The sequence below is a fragment of the Ammodytes marinus genome (assembly GCF_949987685.1).
Source record: "Ammodytes marinus genome assembly, chromosome: 7".
NCBI lineage: Eukaryota > Metazoa > Chordata > Actinopteri > Uranoscopiformes > Ammodytidae > Ammodytes > Ammodytes marinus.
The window spans coordinates 7965330-7990886 of NC_137211.1; the positions used below are offsets into that span (position 1 = coordinate 7965330).

General features: G+C 40.2%; 1 protein-coding gene across 5 annotated transcripts in view; it reads left to right on the forward strand.

Moving 5' to 3' along the window:
• The window catches only part of acot7 (acyl-CoA thioesterase 7), a 53174-nt gene that overhangs the window by 26019 nt on the left and 1598 nt on the right, over positions 1-25557 (forward strand). For all 5 annotated transcript variants that reach the window (XM_080030497.1, XM_080030495.1, XM_080030496.1 and 2 more), the window contains 2 exons: positions 8057-8173; positions 13665-13849. In XM_080030497.1, the coding sequence (XP_079886623.1) occupies positions 8057-8173; positions 13665-13849 (302 nt within the window). The remainder of the gene's footprint in view (positions 1-8056; positions 8174-13664; positions 13850-25557) is intronic.

The window sequence follows — 25557 nt, forward strand, 5'->3', positions numbered from 1 at the left end:
CAAATTGACTTGGTTTTCTTCCAACATCTAGATTTTGGGGCTTTGCAGATATGCAAATTTTCGCATCATTAGTAAGATATTGATGATTTTTCATATTTATTTAAACATTTTGGAAAATACTGTAATACAAAAAGTTTTTGTTTTAATGTCAGTAATCAACTTGCAAAGTCTCATAATGATATCTATAAGTTTAAAAAATTCCCCATTAGCCCATCCCCATTCACCCCCATTCACTTAAACAGTGGTTCTGATTTGCTATGTCGGCCCGCTGTAGCTTTCCAGCAGCTAGTTGACAAGGTTGTCCACCCAGGTTGTGATCGTGGAAGGTCCTAGATGTCATTTTTGGTGAACAACCTTTTACAACGCTCCATGTCCATAAAATCACTTTGCCCCCTGGGTAATCCAGTTAAAAACGATGCTAGTAGCTGGGAATTGTAGCTGGTTTATAAAGCTCTTTGCTCACTGTGGGTAGAACATTCTCCTACCAAGTCTTAAACAAAACTGCTTGGCGTAACAGCGTTGAAGGGTCTATGGCGGGTCAGAGCCTTCTGTTACAATCGGTCATGTACAAGGATTGGACGCCAACGCTAATTAGTAGAAAACATAAAAAAAGAAGAAAAAAAATCATCACCACTGTTCTGTCTGGCTTTTGAGATCGAAGGACAAACTCCAGGTTGGTGGAGGTGTTTCAAGTGAAATCAGTGAGGAAACTTGAATATGGTTATTGTGACATATGCAGACAATCCCAGAGATATGGTATGTTTGAGCCCGAGGGGATTTGATGACCCATTCCGAAAAAACTAAAAAAAGCAGCCTCAACCCATTCAAGCCAGTCATTACCTGAACAGAGAGCTTGTTTACTTGTGGTAAACGTTGACGTAGAATCAATATAAGAGAGAAAAGGCACCAACTCTAACAACCAGCATCTAATTGATTCAGCACAACAACCCAAAGAAAGAAGACAGGTGAGGTAACGAGTTGTGTGTGTGTTTGTGTGTGCGTGCGTGTGTATTTAACCCAGAGGGAAGGAAACGATAATAAATTAAGTGATACCAGTTAGCAAATTAAGTTGTCAGGTGTCTAACAATGTGAGGCATACTGTACAAATTAAAGGAAATTACTACTTAGCAAGCTGACATTATAAAAACACACAATGAAACAGATGTTTCAGTGGTGAAAAGAACATCACGCAGTTTAAGACAGAAGAGAAATGACCACATTTGTTACTGTAAAGTGGTCTGCAGGAGCCGATGACCTTTACCATCACAGTCAGCCAGAGGTGCGTTTTTATCTGAAAGCCCTTTATCTGACACAATTTCCATTACAAGAATGGTATATCAGTCATTTTCCCCAGTCTGTGGTGTTCACTGTTACCATGACAGCACATGCTTGCAATTTTGAAGAACTATAGGCCACACACTAATTAGTTTAAGTGTTTTGTAAAACTCTCCACAGCTGGAATGGTAAAATATAGATGCAGCATATGGGGCTTTCTGGGAGTATGTGGAAGGGTTACTGCATGGCAATAATAGTAACGGGGCTGTTTCTATAGTAACAGCTCATTAGGAGGCCGTTTGAGCCGTTTGGTACTGTCCACAATTAATGCACTTGTTGGAGAGGGGATGAGAAGCAAGGCCAGGAAGAGCTAGTGATGTTGTCAGTGGTGAAGAACGGTAGGCACAGGGCAAGAGCAGCCAAGAGAGGTTAGAAACAGACAAAGGTGGAAGAAGTGAGTATAGAAAGTGATAAGAGAATATGTGAGAGCGGCATGCTTTGCTTTCAATATCTCTTGCTGTTACACGTCCTCCATACATCAGTGGGTTTATTGTGCAGTGTGCAGGGTCTGAGCTGGTTTTAATTTAAAGGGCTTCCAGTTCGTAGACAGTTGCCTGGGAGACTATTCACTGTTCTCTTGGCGATTGCCGATGGACAGCATTATGCATGAGGATTTAGGGAAATGGTCAAAGGGAATCTAATCACAGAGGTATTTTGCCCCATGGCCAACTGGGTTACACTACGGACTCGTTTCTAATTGCCCTTTTTTCCCCATTAGTAGGAAGCTGTCTTTCCTCTACATATACATCAACCTCTCCCCTCCCCCTTGCCTTTTTCGAGTTCGCAACCTACGGCAAATGAAGAGTCATAGTGTGCCATGTCACCCTGCGAATGTGTAACGCCAGGCCCAGGGCTGTCTTGGCCTCGCTTGTCCTCATTTGCAGTCTCACATTGAGCCTCACTTCAACCTTTTACAGCGACTGTACAAGGAGAGGGCTTTTTGCAGGAGTTGCATTAACGGTTCCACTGGTGTTAGTGATTAATAGAGACAAGCATCTTTGGTACTCTAGGATAGTGTCGTCCTCCACTTGATTTTGCCCGGCATTTTAATCACAGGTTTATATCCAGCATAATCCCATAGATCTTTAGTGAATATAACACACACCGATGCTTCCTTTGGAGCTCTGGTAAGAATAAAATCTGTGTGCTCAAGATGCAACGTAGCACGTGAAGTCTGAGAGCAGATGAGAATACAAGGCAATGTCAGAGAATATAGACAAATGACTACAGCAATGACAGGGAGTTCTGAAATGAAATAAGAATACTAAGATACTAAGAACATTGTTACCTAATTTAGTTTTATTTACATTGGGCAAAATCAGAAGTTGTCAAGGCAGAAGTTGTGGTGTTCTCCTCTGATAATTGGTCCCTGCTCTGGATGTACTTCTTTTTGCATTTCCAAACAGATGCTCAATTTTTAAACAGATGCTCATTAACACATCCAGAGACAGAGCAACATCATAAGTTGTCTTTCTGTCTACCTCAAAATTTCAAAAACTGGATTAAGATTGTCATGAAGTAAAATGGAATAATGCACATGGAAAAGTGTTTGCCATAGTTGTTGGATCATTTTCCTAGATTAAATGAAATGTTAATATTGTTCTCTGAAATGAATGAGACATCTGCGTTTACATTTGCAGTCGCTGTGCTGCTGCCGATGTGGAATGCTAACATGTAGGGGAATTGATTAAGTTTTCTATAACAATGTACATGGTAAGGAAAATAAGTGACTAAAATTTAAATATTTTTTATTATTGATGATGACCTTAATCAGCTACTGACCATAACTGAGCCAACTAATCTCTGCCATCAGAACTTACTCTTACTATAAAACAGTATTTTTTAAACACCCAAACTTGCAGCTTACTTATATACTACTACTACTTACAGCAATACTTAGGCTGTATGAAGTTTCCAAGGCGGTGGGGTAAGTGAAAAATGTGAGCAAACTGGGGTAATTTCCCCCCATACCCACCAGTCTTGCTTTCTTTCAAGGCATATTGAGAGCTGCTAACCCTGGGGAACCAGGAAAGAAGACCATAGGGGCCCACTCTCACAGATACAATCAGGCTCAAAATCCCTCCCCTTTTTTCAGATGTCATAAATTGATATTCTTGGCTGTTCCACTTTAGCCATTTAGCATTCCCTTTATGCAAGAGCATACTGAGTTGGGCTTTTCTCTCCCTTCTCTCCTTTATTTAACCTGAATGACCTCCTATAGATCATTTCAGTCTTCAAGAGCAAACATGCTAATATAGAGAAACATAATAAAAAGGAAATTTAATATTAATATTTGCAAATGGAAAATCAAATTTGATGAAATCTCAGAAGTGCGAGCTAACTTAGTTTCAAGGAATATGATCAGGGCTTATCAGCTGTTGTATCACTACTTCTAACGGAAGCTGCTGGTTTTTTGAGGACTGCTATGTCATGACATAAAAACAAATAACAATGAAGTTTCTTTAAAAAAATACATGATTCTTTGTAAACAAAAATATTCATTATAGGTGCATGCTTTAAAGTTTATCAACGTTTAGTACACGTTATTCCCATTCCAGACTTTCTCTAACAATACCTTTTACTTAATAAAGTCAGCAGAGCCCATAGATGGGTTTTAAACCATCAGCAATGAGTTGTAAGGAAATTTAAGGCAGTGTCAGTGCGGGTCACAGCAAATTGAGGATGGGTATTTTTATATTTTAATCTAATAGTTTAAATTCAGTTTAGCATAATGCAACATCTACGTTCAATTTCATCTTGGCAGGTCATGATCCATCTCCATTAAGAGTTACATGCTCAGACACGACCGCTCCAGGCTTTGAATAGCATCAGCCTGCTGGGCCTTGTACCTAGGGGACTTTTTCAATCTCTTAGGTGAGATCCCATCAATTTTCACAACATGGTAGACAACAGAAAAACAACAAAAAACAAGATGGGTTTTGTAAAATGCTTTGCAAAAGGCCTAGGGAAGGACGTGATATATTTCCTAGGCAACACACACTTTAAGCCTGAGAGGCTGTCGTCACCTTTCTGAGCTGTGGCCACATTGTCAGCCTTAATCGGAAAGCGTTTATAACGGATGCACTTCACCAATCAACAGGGATTTGGTTTGGGTGATTGTCAAAACTTCTGTTACTTTCAAACTGCTTTGTCTAGAGACAATCACATTAAAGTAATCGCTTGATGCAATGTCTTAAGCATGAAGCCATTTTCTTACTATCCAAACTATAAAATTATCAACAAAAAAAAGGAGCAAAAATTAAAGAACTGGTGGTGAGGCTTTAACCATTTGGGATCAGAGAATGTCAAAGTAATGCCATCTTTAATTCTTAATAAACACAGTCAGCCCATTTTCACAGTGAACACTGCATTTGGGGGCAGGCAGCACATTCTGTTTATACTCCCACACATTTGGCTGTCATAAAATGGAGCCACACCGTACAGATGGTCGGAGCCTCTGGGGAGCCAAAGCAGCCATCAGCGAGCAGACTTATTGATTTCCTGTAGCTTTAGGGATACAAAAAGCAAATCTGAGGGAAGGACTGGGGCAATCGGAGTGTCTAGTGAAGGGTCTGAATATCTTTAAAAATGAGCATACATTGACAGATACACACACATTTCAAATTACACACACACACACACACACACACACACACACACACACACACACACACACACACACACACACACACACACACTTGAGATGAGAAAACAGATGTCTCCCTCGCTTCTCTCATCTCCAACCCTCCCACTCTATACAAGAGTACAAAACTACTGTTTCATTCACACACAACACAATTCGCTAAGGACTTATTTGGGGTCAAAGCCAAACATTTGAGAACTCCTCTGTGTCCACTTTGTCAGCTCTTGGCCTTCAGGAAAATAACCAGTTTCAAGTCTCTTGAAAAGCGGGGTAGGAACAGTGTATTACATCCATGGGTCACAGAGTTCCTCGCCTAAGTGTCTTTGTTGTGTGATCGTCTGCTAGAGATGATGTGATCCAGACATTCAGTGCTGACATCAAGATGTTATGATCACCCTTGATTTTCCTCTCAAAGTGTTCCCATGCTTTTCAAGTCATTTGCAAGCATTTAGAGTGGGATTTGGCAAGTTGCTCCGTAAACCTTTGGATGATGGATTGTATGATACACTGTTACACATTACTTCACTCAACATGTATCTTTTTAGTATCGAAATACTCGGCTTGTGGTTTGAAAGGCAGCTGTTAAGTGCTGGTAGTTTACACGGACAAGCTTGAATTCATTTCACTCTGCATTTTCATGGCAGAGTATAAACAACGTAACGATAATTAAATGAGAACTTTGATGAAAAATATATGCCACTCTCATGTACTGGAGCTTTTCCTGGCCTGGTGCATTCACTTTGTGGAGACTCTGCTGGTTGCCTGGCAAGGGGCCCGGCCAAGAAATGGTCCAGAACACAACATTTGCATTTCGAAACATTTAATTTCCACAGCAAAAATGTATCTATTGGATACAGTGTTTTCTGTCTTAATTGCCATGCATTTCCTATAAATCTTGCTTCAACAATACTCCTTAGTAGAATTTGTGAATGTGAAAGTAAATCCCCACTGTACACGGGGCTATATGGAACTCAAAATGAAATTCATCCAAACAAGATTAAAATTCCTCCCCAAAAAAACATTAAAGCTCCTATTCAGGAATAACTTTATATCTGCCAACCTCAGACGCTAGTAGTAGGTACCAGTTCTTAACCACTCTGTCAGCTCTCTAAATGAAATGTTATTCAAGGTTCTGTGCAGTCATTTTCTTTGATTTGAACGTTTGGTGCTTTGGTTCATTCTAAATCCTGAAGATAGAATATTTATAACTGAAAGAGAAAATATTACAAAGCCTACCTTGACCAAAGATAACTGTGTGCCTCTGACCCAGTTGACACCCCCCATCCCATTTCCTCTTCAATAGCCGACTTGGCATTATATTTATGTACCCAGAGAAGTACCCTAGATAGCATTACAGTCAGGGACATCCTTTAAACCCCACACTCTTGCAGCGTAAGATAACCTTTTGGCAACCATTGATTCATAAAGCTTTTAAATGGTAGAAAAACCAAGGTCAGGACACACTATCATTGTATTCATCATCACAGACCCTAAAGATCTCAGTGCTGACTCTAAATAGCCAAGATATTTATGAGAAGTGGTGTACTTTAAGGGCGTTGATCCAAACTGAAATATATATGGTTGCTGGGCTGTTCACACATGACTTTCTCCAATGTAAAACCTGGGTTATTTCCAATCTACACAGTACTACACAATCTACGCGTTATATTGTACATGAAGGTAACCTTAACCTTTCAATAGAAAACATATATATATAGGGGAGAACGGGGTAATCTGAGCCACTTTTTACATTTGCTCCCCTCTAAGCGAGCTAAAATTATTTATCACTCAAATTTACACATTTCCCATTAATTCAGGATGTTTCCTAGAAATGGGCATTAGCGGAATTTTTTCAAGACAAAGGGCAGTGAAAATATGATTGTTTAAAAAAAAGTTGTCATGTGGTTCACTTTACCCCAGCTGTGGGGTAAACTGAGACAGACCAGAAAAATCAAGGGGGTAAACTGATCCACTTCCTTTTTCCACTCTGAAACTACCATAACAACATATATTGTGATGTTAGAATCCTGAAAGCTAGCCACACATTCCAGAACTAATGTCGGGCTGGTAAAAGAATGATGGGGTTTGGTCAATTAAGCAAAGCAAATTTTCTTAACACTAGAAAGTAACTCTGAACACAATCAAATACAACATATTATAATTCAAAAGGCTTTATTAAGATTCAAATGAAAGATAGAACCAGTTAGATTAAAACACAGTCCCTTGTGTCTGGGGGTCAAAGCATAGGAAAATCAGAACCAGCGAGAACAGCCTGGGACTCAGAACACAGGAGAAGACCCAACTGGATTATAACATCAGCCTGTCATACTCTACAACTAGGCCTACTCTACATTCCAGCCCTGAAGGTTACAGGGAAAGATGAGAAGGTGCTCTTTCCGTGTGGTTGCCCCAGGTCGTCTTCCTGGTGTATTTCCTTGGCATGATGGCTTTTCTACAATGTGTATGACATCAAAATAAAACATGTGTTATGTGATATTACATTAAAATATGTTTAAGACTAAACTTAACTTGTGCCTCATGGTGGGGGAAAGTGAGACAGTGGCTCACTTTCCCCCACAGCATTTGGCTCACTTTCCCCGACCACCACAATTTGAGAAAAAACTACCTCTCTTAGCATTTCAGGCTAATCTTTAGCTAATATCATCACATGGTTTTTATATGTTGGTAGTTCATCAACACGTATGATAGAAGTTTTTCTACGTGAATAAATTTGCTTTGGCACAACAGTTGATTAAGTTGATAGCAAGAAAATTTACTTTTACATGCAAAATACCTATTTTGGTGAAAAAAACATGCTCACGACAGCACCATAAGGTCCTCTCTTTCAGGGCCATGGGGAAATGAGAGGGGCTTGAAAACATATATCTCACATGACCAACATTTTTTTCCGTTGCCTAGATACAGGGGGTGGCTCACATTACCCGATGCCTCAGATTCCCCCGTTCTCCCCTATATATATATGTATATGTAGAAAAGTTTCAGAACAAGTATAACATATCTATTGCTTGTCTGGTATATCTCTTACAACCTATCAAACTGTGTGTGTTTCTGGAACAGGCGTGACCATGAAGCTGATGGATGAGGTCGCCGGTATTGTGGCAGCTCGGCACTGCCACACCAACATCGTCACTGCCTCTGTGGATGCCATCAACTTCCACCGCAAGATCAAGAAAGGTCAGACACTATACTGAAATATAATATCCACATGGTAATCGGCTGCCAGAAGCTGTGTCTCTTTTGTTCTACTTTTGCCTCTAATGCTTTGTTTTTTTCCATTACCAATCTTTGTCTCCGAGCTGTTTCCTCACCGCTAATGTGAGAAATCATTCATAATGCATTTTAATCTATGCAACTATTTCTAAGCCTCTTATTTTGAAGTTCTTCCAAGGATTTTGACAACGTTATCCACTTAGCCGGCCCTTTGGCATCTTCATGGGGAAGAAAGTGTCCACTCACAATATTAATGCCATTCATACAACTTTTTTGGTTTAAAGGTTTTATTATACAGTATCTCACAAAAGTGAGTACACCCCTCACATTTCTTCAAATATTTCATTATATCATTTCATGGGACAACACTGAATAAATGACACTTTGATACAATGTAAAGTAGCGTGTGTACAGCTTATATAACAGTGTAAATTTACTGTCCCCTCAAAATAACTCGACACACAGCCATTAATGTCTAAACTGCCGGTTACAAAAGTGAGTACACCCCTGAGTTAAAATGTCCAAATTGGGCCCAAAGTGTCAATATTTTGTGTGGCCACCATTATTTTCCAGCACTACCTTAACCCTCATGGGCATGGAGTTCACCAGAGCTTCACAGGTTGCCACTGGAATCCTCTTCCACTCATTCATGACAACATCATGGAGCTGGTGGATACTGGAGACCTTGCGCTCCTCCATCTCCTGTTTTCAGAAGCCCCAAAAATGCTCAATAGGGTTTAGGTCTGGGGACATGCTTGGCCAGTCCATAACCTTTACCCTGAGCTTCTTTAGCAAGGCATTGGTCGTCTTGGAGGTGTGTTTGGGGTCATTATCATGTTGCAGTACTGCCCTGCGGCCCAGTTTATGAAGGGAGGGGATCATGTTCTGCTTCAGTATGTCACAGTACATGTTAGCATTCAATGAACTGTAGTTCCCCACTGCTGGCAGCACTCATGCAGCCCCAGACCATGACACTCCAACCACCATGCTTGACTATAGGCAAGACACACTTGTCTTTGTACTCCTCACCTGGTTGCCACCACACACACTTGACACCATCTGAACCAAATAAGTTTATCTTGGTCTCATCAGACCACAGGACATGGTTGCAGTGATCCATGTCCGTAGTCTGCTTGTCGTCAGCAAACTGTTTGTGGGCTTTCTTTTGCATCATCTTTAGAAAAGGCTTCCTTCTGGGACGACAGCCATGCAGACCAGTATGATGCAGAGTGCGGCGTATGGTCTGAGCATTGACAGGTTGACCCCCAACCCCTTCAAGACCTGCAGCAATGCTGGCAGTATTCATATGTCTATTTTCCAAAGCCAACCTCTTGGTATGACGCTGAAAACGTGCACTCAACCTTCTTAAACTGGGCCGCAGGGCAGTATTGCAACATGATAATGACCCTAAACACACCTCCAAGACGACCAATGCCTTGCTAAAGAAGCTCAGGGTAAAGGTTATGGACTGGCCAAGCATGTCTCCAGCCATAAACCCTATTGAGCATCTTTGGGGCTTCTGAAAACGGGAGATGGAGGAGCGCAAGGTCTCTAATATCGACCAACTCCATGATGTTGTCATGAATGAGTGGAAGAGGATTCCAGTGGCAACCTGTGAAGCTCTGGTGAACTCCATGCCCATGAGGGTTAAGGTAGTGCTGGAAAATAATGGTGGCCACACAAAATATTGACACTTTGGGCCCAATTTGGACATTTTAACTCAGGGGTGTACTCACTTTTGTTGCCTTCAGTTTAGACATTAATGGCTGTGTGTCGAGTTATTTTGAGGCGACAGTAAATTTACACTGCTATACAAGCTGTACACTGACTACTTTACATTATATCAAAGTGTCATTTCTTCAGTGTTGTCCCATGGAAAGATATAAAGAAATATTTGAAGAAATGTGAGGGGTGTACTCACTTTTGTGAGATACTGTATAACAAACATACTCTCCTATACACACACACACACACACACACACACACACACACACACACACACACACACACACACACACACACACACACACACACACACACACACACACACACAAACTGAATCAAGAGTGAGAGTCAAACATAATGTAAAAAAGATTCCTAGCAGATTTGTAATGTAATGAATAGAATATGACTTTGCCTTGTGGCACTACTCTATGTTGCATCGTCAACTTTGCAGTAAGGGTGTTAGAGGCTCTTACACCTGAGAGAAACAGTTTTATCTCCTAATAAATTTGACATGAGTTCTCCATTTCAAATGCCTGTGAAATGGAAATCTTGGAATCTAAATATGTCAAAGTGACTGAAAGCAGTCTCTCTTCGAAGTGGTGTAGGAACTGAGTATTACATCTATGGGTTACAGATTTCCTCAGATCAGTGTCTGTTAGTTGTACATGTGCTCTAGATGATGGGATCCAGACATCCAGCGCTAACATTCAGATGTTATGATTACCGCAGGATATGATGTTAAAAATGGTCCAGCTGCATATCTCTTCATTGTTGAATTATTAAGCGGTGAGAGCATGTTTATGCTCCTCAGCTCGGCACTACTGCGTCTGCTCAGTGGTTCTTTCTACTGCATTTACACTACACATATTTTACAGGTGACTTTATTCAAGCAGGATAATTCACTCAATCCAAAGGCTGTTTTTGTCAAAGAGGCCTGAGTAAGGAGTGAGTGAAAACTTTTCTAAAAACACTTTTCTGGAAGTTTCCAGATCAGAATACTGAATAGTAGCCAACAGATTTTGTTCTTATTATTCTGTTGTTTTTGTTCTTATTCTTGACACAGCAAGCAAGAGGTTTGATGTCGTAAGACAACTGCTGGACATGTGATAAACTATAGTTGACAGTGGAAAAAAGATCAGTAGATGGAATTTTCCCTTTAGTCCACATTGATGCTTTGCCATAAACAGTGAAGAGTACAAGAATGTTTTGCTCAGCGCATTTGTCATGCAGACCTGCATGAACCCAGAGGACCACACAGTAACCCACACACAGACAAAAAGACAATTAAATACCGTGATATGGAAAGTTAAGTCCTAGAACATTAAACAGGCCAAGGTCTGTGTCTGTTATTGGCTCATGTGGAGGGTGTTCAGAGGATTTGTTTATGAGTTTTTGGAGGTCTCGCTGAGTCTACCCTCAACAGTCCACTTAACTAATTGCACAGATCTTCAGTCACGGGGTGATCAACTGCAGAAAAATCATGGTGTAGCAGGTCATGTTTACAAAATAATCAATTTGATGGTCTTAGAATAAACAAAGCAACTGAGTGTGAAGCATCACAATGTGGCTACACGCAGACAGTAATACAGAGTTTAAAAAAGAGTTGATTAACCATTAAATATAATGACCATTTAGAAAGTAATGTGCATTGCCATTAACGTTTGCAATTAAAAACTATTAAGAAGTAATAGAATTGTTAAATGAAGCAATTATAATGTAATTCATGTCACCGCTTACTTTTTTGTCTTCCTGTCATGTTCCATCGCACACCTCATTTGTCAACTAATTTACTGTTAACAAATTCTGTTTAAACAACATTTGCAGCTGGCAAAATACCTGTTATACCAGCAGGTCTCTTTCTGATACAATAAAAACATGTAAACAGCTTACTATGCAAATCCTTTTCTTCAGGTCCAATCGGCACAAACGCAGTTCTGATTTGCTGCAAGAGGTTTTTATAGATTGCCTTTTGTTTGCAGTGAATGATTGGATTAATTTGTTTAGATATTTTACAAAACTTTTTAAAGAATCCTCTTATGATGCTTTGCTTAAAACTGAACTTTATCACCTATGTTGAGTGGAGTGATTCTCCTTTGCTAAAGTATGAATAGTTCACTTAGTATCTAGCGCCGGACTCAATAGACACTGTGTTTAGTCTAGAAAATGGCTGCAATCATGTCACAACTAGTGAGTCACTTGTTTATTAGTGTCTTTTCTTGTTATTCGCCTACTCAGTGAAGCCTCTCATAATCATCTCTAACACAGGCCCTGCGAAAAAGTAAAGTAACGGTGATTCTATGCTGAACAATAATGTGTATTATTTGTCATTGAGAATATAAGTCGGCTAGGAGCTGGCCACTAATGTACCACAGGAGCGTTCAGTCTTCTCCATTATCCATTACGGGAAAATGCCCAGAGGTACAGTACAAAGAATGAGAAGAAAAGCGTACAAACTTCAGAAGGTGGATGAGAGGAAATATCAGGGAGCGAGAAAAAGGGAGCACTGAAGGAGAGTGAAAAAGTTTCAGATAGAAAGGGAATAGTGTTGCATGATACTCACAAGGATGCTCCTGTTAATTGATTTCAAATGTAATTTAATTGATCCAGCAGGATTTGTACAAAACAACTGAGATTTCCGCTTGTTTGCTCCAATAAGTAGAGACGGTGGAATGGAAACAAACCCTGGTCTCCGCCTGGTGATAAAGTCAACTCCTTTTTCGATTGCACTGTTACTGAGAGAATACAGAGCTTGCTTGTATTACTCATTGGCAATTCCCAAAAATGTAAACAAAGGTTGTCTTAATCATTTGACTTGTACAAAGAGGGCATGCTTCAAACTCAACTCGTACAGCTTTTATTATTTAAGACTGTTTTGAAAGATTTCGGTCACATACTCAGGGATCCGTCCCCAAACCGCCGGGATAACAACTTCTCTCTTCATCTCTATGGCAACAGCAGCACTGATACAGTACAAGGCACATCAAAAAGAATGAAGAAAGACTTCAGCCAAGCCCAGTAGTTCATATGTTTCCCCTATCTCTATGCAGTGACAAAAAGGAGACCAGTGCACATTTTTTGATGAGTCATGCACAGGGGGTGGATTCAATGGGGCTCGGGCTGAAAACAAAAGCAGTGGTAGCAATCGGACAGAATGTGTTCTTCTTTACTCTTTTTTTTTAACATCTTTTTCTTTTCTGTTTTACTTTAAGCACAAAAAAGGATGACTTTCGAATGTCCTTTTTTTATTAAGCCTAAACCCCTCTAGTAAGAGGGACTAATTAGTTTCTATAAAGTCTTCCAGCTCATTTGCCTGTCACACTCTGCTGACTTTCATGGAACAGACTTTTAAGAAGTTCCTGATGCAACAATGTGAAGCAGATTGCAGGAGCAGATCCAAAATGTTCATCTGGCTGGCTGGCTTTATCAATGTACCAGGTTTATTTCATGTCCAGTTCATGTTCATTGGTAACTACTGTATATACAAGAAGCTCCTTAGTTTGAATTCAACTTACATTATTGTGTGTTGCACCCAAAAAAAAGTTGAAATTCTCTTTGAAGATGATATGAAATCCAAACGAAAGGAGTTTGAGATCTTCCCCTTTTTCTTTCTGAATTTTTATTTTTTTTTACGAAAGCATACCTTTATGTAATTACAAATGCTACAAACCCAGCATACTGCATGAACATCCCACATTATTTTCCCATCTTTCTCCTGGTCTCTCTCCCCCAGGCTCTGTGTTGACGGTGACGGGGCGGCTCACGTTCGTCAGTCCCCGCTCTATGGAGATTGAAGTGCTGGTGGACGCTGCCTCGCTGGTGGAGAAGGAGATGAGGAAGTACCGCGCCGTCTCGGCCTTCTTCACCTTCATCTCCCTGGACAAGGACAACAAGCCTCTGCCTGTCCCTCCTCTGAAGGTTGGTACCATGCAGTCTCTGCTTTCTGAAGCCTGAATGGAGAATGCATTTGAGCCTATGCATTATTTTCTATCCTTATAGGGGCTAAATGAACACAATGGTCTCACACAGATGCTTAATCACATATAGATAGATAGATAGATAGATAGATAGATAGATAGATAGATAGATAGATAGATAACATTCCAATTTCCCAGTAACCCCATAAAGTCACATTCCTCCAGTGACACCTGCATGTCAGCTTCTTCCTACAGTGCATTCTGTGCAGCCTCTGCGTATCTTCTAGCACTGAGGGTGGAATGCTAATATATTTCTGGTTGACTCAGCGCTCATCGTCCAGGCTTAAAGCGTGCGTGTTTACCTGCAGACTGGAGAGGGAGCCCGGCTGTTTGTTCTGGCTCGGCGGAACACGACAACCTCAGCCCTGTTTATATGCAAACACCGTACTCACGGGCCATCTGTTTAGCTCAGCACATTTAAATAATTTCCTGGCTCCGTCTGCACAGCCTGATTGTCTCTGTGATGATAGCTGCGATTCAGTGGATAACATTGAGGTTTAACATTAACATTCATTTAATGTTCTTGATATAGATTGTCCCTTTTATAATTTGTGTCATAATTATTAATCAGTTGGATGTCATTGGAAATGTTTAATCATCAGTTATTTTTGGAAACAGGATGCCTTGCACGATATTAAATGATCGAGCTGATTGATTACTTTAGTAATCAAAGCATTGTCTTTGCTTTTTAGATACACAAGGTTCATAGCATAGGCGAGTGTGTGGACAGCTTAAGTGAAATTTGAAAGACTACCAGCACTGCAGTATTCTTTCAAATGAACGCTTACAAATTCAGGATGTTTGAACCTGAGCTAATCATTGAACTTAAAGTGCGTGTAGAATACTGAGTAAGCCAGGAAAATGCTGGAAACATTCAAAGTAACGAACATCAAATAAAGCTGTTTTCTGGATTTCCCTGCATAACTCACCATGAGAGCTGGAAATAAAAGCTGTGCGTCACATCATGTCTGGCCTTGTTTTATGTTACACAAGCGTGTAATAAGAAAATTAGCATGAAAAAGTTCAAGCGGTGTGGACCACAGCGAAGCGTGGAAAACGGTAGTTAGAGATGTATTGTCATGTTTCACACACACACTTAAAGGTGCAGTATCAGCCATTAACATCATGACACGTCTACTTGAAAACAGACTTCTCTGCTTGCTCCCCGTGCCGGAAATAAAATTTGCATCAATGTGCGTCGGCTGGTCGGCCTTTTCAAATCCGCCCGTCAGTGTCCCAATTTCCATTACGTTTGGTTCTCTCATTGTCTGGCTCCTTCCGTGAATACATTACCCGGTTTTCCATCTCACACAAGCTGGTTGTGGCCTTTGTTTCAATGGCATGGCATTGCACTGATCATTAGAGTCATTGTTATTTTCTCCGTTCACCTCGATTAACGAAAAGAGAAAAAAAATGGGGGTTTTAATAATTCATACACTGCACTATAAATGGAGATCTAAAAGTAGCCTGGGCTGCCAGTCCTCTGATGTAGCAAGTCAGGTAAACAAGGGCAGGAGTAGAGTCGTTTGGAATGAAATTGTTGGACCAAGATGTAACAAAGACAGACTTCAGTTGCTTGTGTGTTATAGAAAGACATGCTCTAATTCATGGGTAGGTTTTTGTGTGTGTGAGAGAGTGGGCTTAGCGTGTAGATTTGCTTGAACAGATCACTGAGCACAAATCTGTGTGTGTTTGTTTATGAGGCTCAACCAGGGCTATTTCTGTCTTTATTACTATTTACTGCGGCATTGGATTGACCCAAAACAGGGGGAGGAGAGGAGAGGAGACGTGTCCATCCAAAACTCTATTGATGACAGTAAACCAATTCATAGATGTCAGTCCCTTGGTGCATTAAAGAGATGCGTCACATGCATGAAATGAGGTTTAACACCTGAATCCAATTAACACCTGAATGAGCAGTTCGCATGGGACAGTGAGGGACAGAAATGCAGCCATGACATAAATTAGCCCAGTAAGCCGGATAATAAAGCGCTGAATACAGCGCAACAAACATTTGGCCTCCCTGTCCTTCCTTTTTAACTTTACCTGGAGCCACTAGCATCATCTACTGTATTATATTCTAAAGTCCTATTAATGTTTGCTTTTTTTGTAATTTAGAATTAGAAGACAGACAATATTAAATAATACTTTGCTTTTTCTGTCTGTAGACATGAATGAACATTTGTCTCACATTTAAAGCCACTACGAGTAACTTTGTCCGTTGGCGGCCCCTTTGGACAAAAGCGATAGTATTTTAACGACACCAGCTGTCGTAAAGCTGTTTTCTACCGTGTGCCAGTCTCAATTGATAAGGGCGCAATATAGTGCATGTCCGTGTGTTGAAAGCTGTGAGGGCACAGACTCTTTTCGGCTCTGTGAGAGTGGTTAGTGACACAGCATCAACTAATGCCAGTCAGTGCCACACCCACCTGATTGCAATGAGTTGATGCAGTGTCACCTAACTACTTAGCCTGGCTCCGCCCGCCTACCTACTTCCGCCCAAATTTCATTTTCCCTTCAGTAGTCAGTCTGGGGCTGCGGTGAATTCACGTGTTTGAGATCAGGAACATTTTCGGCCGTCCAATCAGCGAACAGAGCGAGTGGCTGAGAACAATGACGTCGAAGTCACGCTCCAGTTTCAGTTGAATGCTGCGACCAAACATTATGCGATTGGTTGGCTGATCCAGAGTGGCACTGGGCAGATCCAATAGTTTTAAACTTCAACAGACACCTGCCTCCAAGTGAGTGAATGTTTGGCAAATAGAGCAGTTCCAGACCTTCAGTACAAATGAAATGAAGCACGATGGTCTGGTAGCACCAGGCTACTAACTACTCTCACGGAGCTGAAAGATTACGTGTCCTTACAGAAAGCGAGAGACGGAAGTTAGTATGGATCACGATGAGGTAATGTGTTTATGTTGTTGTAAATAATAACTATTTCAGATGAATAATGGTCATCTGATGATGGTGAAGCAAAGTAAACTTTGTTTTAGTACCGCTCATTCATTTAGGAGTAAACACTGCAGTCTAGATCACTCCTGTGTAATTGTGTACATGTTGCTTGGCAACGCCCTCGCCTCCTCCCGCCAGTCTATCACTCTCCCTTTTAGCTTTTCTTCATTGCATTTTTTTTCTTTTCTTTGATGGTTCAGCCCCGTTATCAGTCATTATGACGGCAAATAACTGTCTCAAACAAGGCTCCCGCTCCCCTTCCCTCACCTGGTGGGATAGGCAGGCTTCTCAAATCACGTCTCAGCGCTACACTAAAATCTGCGACCAATACGGATATGTGACCATAGAGCCTGCATGCGCGAACCGAAAATCGGACTGGGTGTGCGACCAGACCAAATGCAGTAATAAAAACTATATAAAAATGTCTTTCTTTGCACTGATGGTCTCGTTTGCTGTTAAAGGTAATTTAGGACTATCAGAGGAAACATGGGGCTGTTTAAAATATATTTAAATGTTACTCGTTGCTGCTTTAAGTACAATACATGCTCTTCTTTATTGTTCTTTTGAAAACAAAAAGTTCTCGCAAAGATCTTCCTCCAGGAGAACAAAATACTCTCCTCCCGTGTTAACAAAGTGTTCTTCATGTCAGGATAATTGATAAGCGTTTCTTATGTTGAAAATGAAGCCTTTTGTTCTGATTGGAATTCACCAACTTTTTTCTTACCTGTTTAATGACTCTGTATATTTAAGATACAACATGCTTACCAATGTGGTATGTTGGTGCTTTCATTCATAATTTTGAAACCTTCTCTTGTTAACTTAAAGAAACAGTTTTGGATTTTTATTTTTATTTTTTTAAATAAGCTTATTGTGAGTCCCAAACCATTACTTTAAAGTTCTCTTGAATTATATGTTAAAGAAATATTCGCCTTCATACTCTCTCTTCCTCCTTATTCATTAGATCTCATACTAACTTATCCCTTATATCAGGGGTTCTCAAACTTTTGATAGCTGAGGGCCAATTTAGGAACCCAACATTGGACCGAGGGCCGCCGAAGGAAAATGAAATCATTTCAATGGTCAGGTTGCGTCTTTACAGTTTACATGTATTGGTCTTCATCCAGTAATGTGTAATTAACACATTTTAATTAATTAAACATTAAAAGCGGGGGTCTGGGGGTTGTCCCCCCGAAAAAATTTGAGGTTCAAACACTCCATTTTGTGCATTCTGGTACATTTTTATGCAGTAATTTGTGTCTCCTGTATTCATTTATGGTGGACATGTTAAGTAAAAGACAACTAGCTCCCATTGACGCAAATCTAATGGAATATAAATCAGTAAGGCACTGAGGCATTCTGTATTGCATTCAAATATTTATTCTACTTTATTGTTCAAAACTTTCTGCACATTGAAAACGTATCACCTTTTGGAGTGTTTTTTGTAGGACTCACTACTCATGATGCAGCAGCAGTGTTAACTATTATGACACTATACATTGGAAATAAACAGGGTGTGCTCTCAGCAGTCAACTGGCAGATAGTTCCATGGCTATCAGCAGCCAGCTAACGTTAGCTTGTTAGCTAAACTTTAGGCAAAAGAGTTAGAAACCAGATAATGTTAGCATCCATCCTTAGACACTTAACCCAATGTAATTCACCTTGAAGGTGAGAAAGTGCATCGTATTGGGCTTTACAAGCTCACTATCTAACAAGTTACATTGGGACCACTACACTGCCTGCTGCACTGCGGGAGGCTGACCAGCCGTCTGCAACGAGAGGCAGAGGCAAGCCGAACGTTGGCAAGTTTAAGATGGTATGGTCCACTGTAGGGGTGTTATTATTAATAATTGGGGAATGCATATAAACAATTAGGAGGGATATTTAAGTGTTTCGACCCCTGTACTGTTTTTACTGTTACGGGGGACGCATCCCCTCCGTGCGTTTCAATACATTTTTATTTTTTTAAATTTTTTTTAAATGTATAAAATATTTTTATTATTATTATTTTTTTTATAAAATTCATAATTCAATGCGGGCCGCCAGATATGTTTCCGCGGGCCGCACTTTGAGAACCACTGCCTTATATCATCTTCATCTGGTCATCGAATATCATATCTTTTTTTCACTGAATCCTGTTCATATTGAGAAACTATCGTGCCAAACCTTAACCGATGAAATGTTCATGAGAATGTGGCAGATTGTGTTCCAGTTGTGTTCTATAAATAGCCCGATCACGAGGACAGCCTCTGCTATTTTTAAACACAGGTGCTTTTCTCCATATTCTCTCCTCCTGGTTTTCTCTCGAGTAACCCTGCTGTGTTCACTATTTTTAGATTTTTCCCGATTACGCTCTCCAGGGGGTTGGAGAGGTGTGTGTGTGTGTGTGTGTGTGGGGGGGGGGGGGGTTAGATGGCCTGTCATTGATGTTAGCGTACTGTGGATAACGCTGGAGTGAGGACAGCGGACAGAATGAGCAGAAGGGAGGATAGCTCTTGCCGCTCTGCAGCAGTCCCCTTGGAAAGTACTGAAATAATATATGTCCATGTAGCATGGAAAAAAACTAAATCGCCTGGAAGCACCTTTGACCAACACGTATCTTTTTTCATTTCTGATTATATTAATGGTGTAATGGTTTGTACAGAAGGTCAACTCTTTGAATTCACAGCCGATGGCCAGTGAATACTGATTACCAGCTGGTGGAATATGAATGTATAGGTGATTGCTGCGCACATTCCGCTATCCTTATATATAAGTAAGACTACAGTTAATTACTAAATCCTCCAGGTGACCACAATGTCGGTTTGGTCCTTTTTACTTTATTATTATTTTTTTCTTCTACTCTCATATCTCTCCTTCCTTCCGTCTTCTCTTCAATCTCCCTCCCCCCTCCTTGCTGGTAGAGACTCAGCTGGCCCCTCTTGACAAAAAAACAAGCCCGGTTGTCATGGCAACCTCCTGTAGTCCACGTGAAGAGATGCACATTTATTTTTAGATGCCTCCCATTCAAGACAATCAGCAACGGGTTAATGGTTGCACCCGTGCCAGAGTTGACGATTTTGTCTGACTCTGTGGTAAGCCAAGCCACAGAACACCAACGCTTGTTCTGATCGCGCCTCAGTCCATGAATGAGTACAGGATGGTTAATTATCTATAATAGCAGTTTTTCCATTACTATCATATTCATGAATCTGAATAGAAGCCTCTAATGTTCTACTTTTATTGACTAAATTACAGCCGATAACCAACATGGCATAATCCATCTGTGAGAGTGTGTTAATAATACACATTCACAGAACAAACGCTACCATTCACCCATACAGACAAAACAGGATCTTGACCACTTGTATTTTTTTAAGGCATTGCCTAGGTCCTGAGTTTCAATCCTCGGTTCTAAGTTTGCTCATTGGCAATTCCCAAAAGTGTTTCTTTAGAAAGAAAAAAATAATATATATATATTACAAGTACGTAATTATGTTGAAGTCCTGCCAGTGATTCATTCTTTAAATGACGGCCAAACATTTTCCAAAATATATGAAAGTGATGTTAAGCCTTCATTGTTGAATGAGTATTTTTTAGGTCACGGTTGATGTCCATTTATTTCTGAAAATCATCTTTGGCCTTCAAACTTGTTTGATCAAGGTGCATGAGTCCAGTGAGAATTAATTTGATAAAAAATCCAATGCCGGCTTATTGTGCTTTTATTTATTGCTTTTCATCACATACAATATGTTGAAAAAAAGCCAAGAATACACCAATACATTAATTAATACCAATAACGACTGCTGCATACATAATATTATCACGTACACAACACCACTGTTGCTCAAACGGTGATAAAGCCCAGAACATTGAATCATTTGGGATGATAGCTTTACAGAATGAACTACAGTCAAAAAAAACTGACGGCATAAAATATTAATTCTGACTTAACAGACAGGGGTCCTTTCAGCATTCAGGAATAACCAGCATATTGTACTTGGCAGGTTTCCTTTCATGTCGACAATTGAAACACCTTTCAGTTTTGTCTGAAATGTCAGCCTTTGTCTATGAGTGTACAGTATCTCTCTCTCTCTCCCTCTCTGTCAACATGTAGGTTAGTCCTCAGACTCATGCCAGAGTCCAGATGGTAATTATTTTTCTCGAGCCAGCTTCTTACAGCGAAGAGCTACTTTCGAGACATTGCCATTTGGCAGTTTCACTTGTGCCCCGTGCCCGCTCTAATAACAGTTAGTGCCAAAACAAAGGAATCCCTCTGGCACTTTGCTGGCATTGTCCGAAGAGTCCCCTTTACTCACTTTGTCCCTGTTCCAGGTTTTACGCTATTTAGTTTGTCACATTCTATTCAACGGTCCGCTTAATGGACAAACAGCATGTCAGGTGAAACAACAGTCCTCAACCGATTGACCTGTTAGGCCAAGGCCTTGAGGACTCATTCTGTCTTGGGTCCTAGTGGATGACATTTCATATGTTGCTTTGCAATCTATTGAATATCATTGGTTATTTTTTCTTCTTGTTTTTTCTTCTTCTGTAACAAATGTCTTTGTTAGCCACAATAGTATGGCTCTAGGACTGGAAATGGCAGTCTGTGGGACGGGTCTGTCAGTTCACTTTGGCCCAGACAAAATGTATAAGTATTTATTTTAAAGCACCATTATGCAAGCAGTATCACAGGGAAGCTTACTTGGCTGTAGATTGTCCTGGTCAAATAGGTTTTAAATGTATCTTTAAGAGAAAGTTTCAAAAAACCCAATGACACCAGCCTGTTCCATTCAGAAACTGCCCCTGAACACTGCTTTCATGGTACAGGTACAGTTTGTATCATTTGTCTTGGGATACATTTTTTTTTCAAATGATTTCAGAAATTTAAGTTCAGAATGATCTTGTTGTCTGAAATGTATCGAAGACAATGAAGTTGAGACACTTTAAAACAAGCACAACTGCTTTTTGCACAGTTCTTATATTGTGCATTGAAGAGTCAACAGTAGTAGTTAGTTGATGAAACCCTGCGTAATCATAGTTATTATACTGAAGCCACTGTTGGAATACCAATTACACAGGGACAGCAAAAGGACATTTTGAGCCTATCATTGAATTGTCTCATTGAGTTATGCAAATGTGATGCGCATCAGCATACATATTCATGCACACGTGCAGCCTAGCGGGAATGTACATATAGTATAAACAGGAAAATGAATGAGCACACATAAACAAGGGAAAAAAATGAAACACCAGTATTAAGGCTTTGTAGATGTGAGTGCTCCCGTGTTATGGATCACATACAACATCATCCTCTACTATTACTGTAAAAGTGGGAGGAAGGGATTTTAAAAGCTTAGTGCTTCATATATAATCTTTTTTATGCTCAATAAAAGTCAAATCCATCAGTGCTTAATGCTGCTCTTTACTGATAACTTGGAATGACAAAATGACAATGGCCATATACACTCAACAAAAATATAAACGCAACACTTTTGTTTTTGCTCCCATTTTTCATGAGATGGACTTAAAGATCTAAAATTCATTCCAGATACACAATTGTACCATTTCTCTCAAACATTGTTCACAAATCTGTCTAAATGTGTGATAGTGAGCACTTCTGCTTTGCTGAGATAATCCATCCCACCTCACAGGTGTGCCACATCAAGATGCTGATCTGACATCATGATTAGTGCACAGCTGTGCCTTAGACTGTCCACAATAAAAGGCCACTCTGAAATGTGCATTTTTTTGCTTTATTGGGGGTCTGGGGACTCAGAACCAGTCAGTATCTGGTGTGACCACCATTTGCCTCATGCAGTGCAACACATCTTCTCCGCATAGAGTTTATCAGATTGTCAATTGTGGCCTGTGGAATGTTGGTCCACTCCTCTTCAATGGCTGTGCGAAGTTGCTGGAGATGGCTTATGGTGGAGAAATGAACATTCAATGCACGAGCAACAGATCTGGTTGACATTCCTGCTGTCAGCATGCCAATTGCACGCTCCCCCAATGCTTGTGGCATCTGTGGCATTTTGCTGTGAGACAAAACTGCACATTTCAGGGTGGCCTTTTATTGTGGACAGTCTTAGGCACACATGTGCACTAATCATGATGTCAGATCAGCATCTTGATGTGGCACACCTGTGAGGTGGGATGGATTATCTCAGCAAAGCAGAAGTGCTCACTATCACACATTTAGACAGATTTGTGAACAATGTTTGAGAGAAATGGTACAATTGTGTATCTGGAATGAATTTTAGATCTTTAAGTTAAAATGGGAGCAAAAACAAAAGTGTTGCGTTTATATTTTTGTTGAGTGTAGATAACATTGACATTATTTTAAATCAGCAGAAAAATTGCAACTGGTAATTTGTCCTTTGAAACTGATTTATTGGGAGTGAAAAATTCATTTTCCCATCACAAGATACACAATCAAAACCAAACTAATTCAATGTAACCCTACTGTAATTGAGAAATCCCATACGGATGAAGTTTAAAAGGATAAAGCACAATTTTTTTTCGAGGGCCACATATCATACTGTTATTGGCCGCGTTTCCCAGATTCGTTAAGAGCCTCTTTGGAGCTAAATACTTCTTTGGAGCGATCTTAAGAACGCTGTGAAAGAAGAATGCGTTTCCCAGATTCGTTCTTAGCGAAATAAGTTCTTTCACTAAGACGGAAGTGTAAGATGGAGCTGACCCACATTGCCAAAGTCAGGTTGGTTCTAGAACTCCTGCCACTTCTTCCTCAAGCACGCCAGTCACGCAGGCCACATGGGCTGGAGGGGGACATATTTTCGGCTATGGCCTGCCTAACACGGTTCTTCACCGTGATGTTCTTTTTGCCCCTTGTTCCCCCGAATAAAACTCCTCTGTGCTGCCAGACCTCGTCCACTAAGACGCCCATCTCCTCCGCGGTAAACGACGGTGCCTGCTTGTTTCTTTTGCTGCCGCTTTCTTCCACTCTCACATGTGTGTGCCTATATCCACGGGGTATATATGCACTAATGGGCTTGATTACTACTTGGATACACTTGTTGCCACACACACAGTGTCAGCACCACCGCGGTGGACAGCTCCCACTAAGTACCTTCTTTCGCTTCATCTTACGCGTTCTCCAAAGAAGGCACTTAAGATGGCATCTGGGAAACACCCGTATCTTAGCGCTCCTTCTTAGGCGAACCCTTCTTTCGACCCTTCTTTGGTCCCAAAGAACGATCCAATCTGCGAAACGCGGCCATTAACTGTCATACTTCATTAGCAGTAACCAGGTGTACCGTTGCTTTTAACTGATATGCTCATTATACCCTGCCAAGCTGTAATGCACTATGGTTTTAAACCTGTAAATAAATAATGGTTAAGCCCTTAAGGGCCTGAGTGACAGTGGGTGGGGCGCAGAGGAATATGATTGAGAAAACAAAAAGAATAAAAGGTTCCACATTGTTAGCAAATATAGGCTACCAGAAACTTCCAATTGACATGGGCTTTCATGTTACCGTATGTGCATTTGCTTGTATGTTTATTGGGTCGCATCTCCTCCTGTGACTGTGTGTGCACTCTTAATGCATTGATTTGCATTCCATACTTAGATGTGGTAAGTATTATACACATTATACTTAGATGTGGCTTTGCTTCAATCCTGCCCCCTGAAGCTTCTCGCAGAAGCAATTCAATTCATAAATTATGAAATGTTCACTACTTACCAACCTACAAGATACTTTGAAAGCTGTAGGACATTTTTTGGGCTTCTTATCTTTTTCCCCAGTGAAACCTTGTATCAAGTAGCTGTTTGACTTTGGCGACCGCAAAGAAATACAACAGACCAATAATAATTTTAACATTATTACTTTTCACAGATTCAAACTCGTCAGAAGAAGTCTCACCATCTTTCCATTCTTTGTTACATTTTGCTGTGGTTGCACAGCTGCAGTCCTTTTGAGCCAGTTTGGGGCTCCTAATGAAATCATAATAAACCAGTGTGCTGTGTGAAATGATGGATGTCTTTGGTACGCCCAGTAGCTATGTTAAAGTAGTACGATTAATAAAACTCTGTTTGGTGTCAGGGTCCCAAAAGACCTTGTCATGGCTTATTTTGATAATACTGTAATGATCAGCTCCCTGCACATTTTGTTGCTTGCAATTCAATTGGAAATGTTAATGAAAGCTAATAGCCTTACATTCCACTCTAATTACTGCACTCCATAAATGGTTAAAGGCACTGGATTACCCAACATATAATAATATTAATAATAATACAAGCCTTGTTTGTGTTGCTGTCTGCATTCCAACATGGTGTGATAACCATTAGTAACCACTTCAAAACAAGACTGACTTATTACTGCAACACCCCATAAATATGCTACTTAAATAGGTTTTGTTAGTATATCTTTTTATATATAAAAAATTGCATCATCACTTTTTGCCCCTCAACAACACAAAGGAAACATATATACAACATTCCTTGTAGTATGTGAAGGCTTTTAAGGTGTTTAGACTATTTGTTTTTTGGGAATTTTATATCCATGGATTATTTACTGTGTAGCATTAACACACTAGAACAAGATACCACAGTTACTGGTTGTATATGTCTATGGATTTGGAACAAGGAATTTAACTTTACATTACACTGTCAATACATTGCATTGTCTAAAAACAGCCTTTCTGTGAAAATATATGAAAATGTTGGACCTATGTTGTTTTTTAAATCAGTGAACTGGA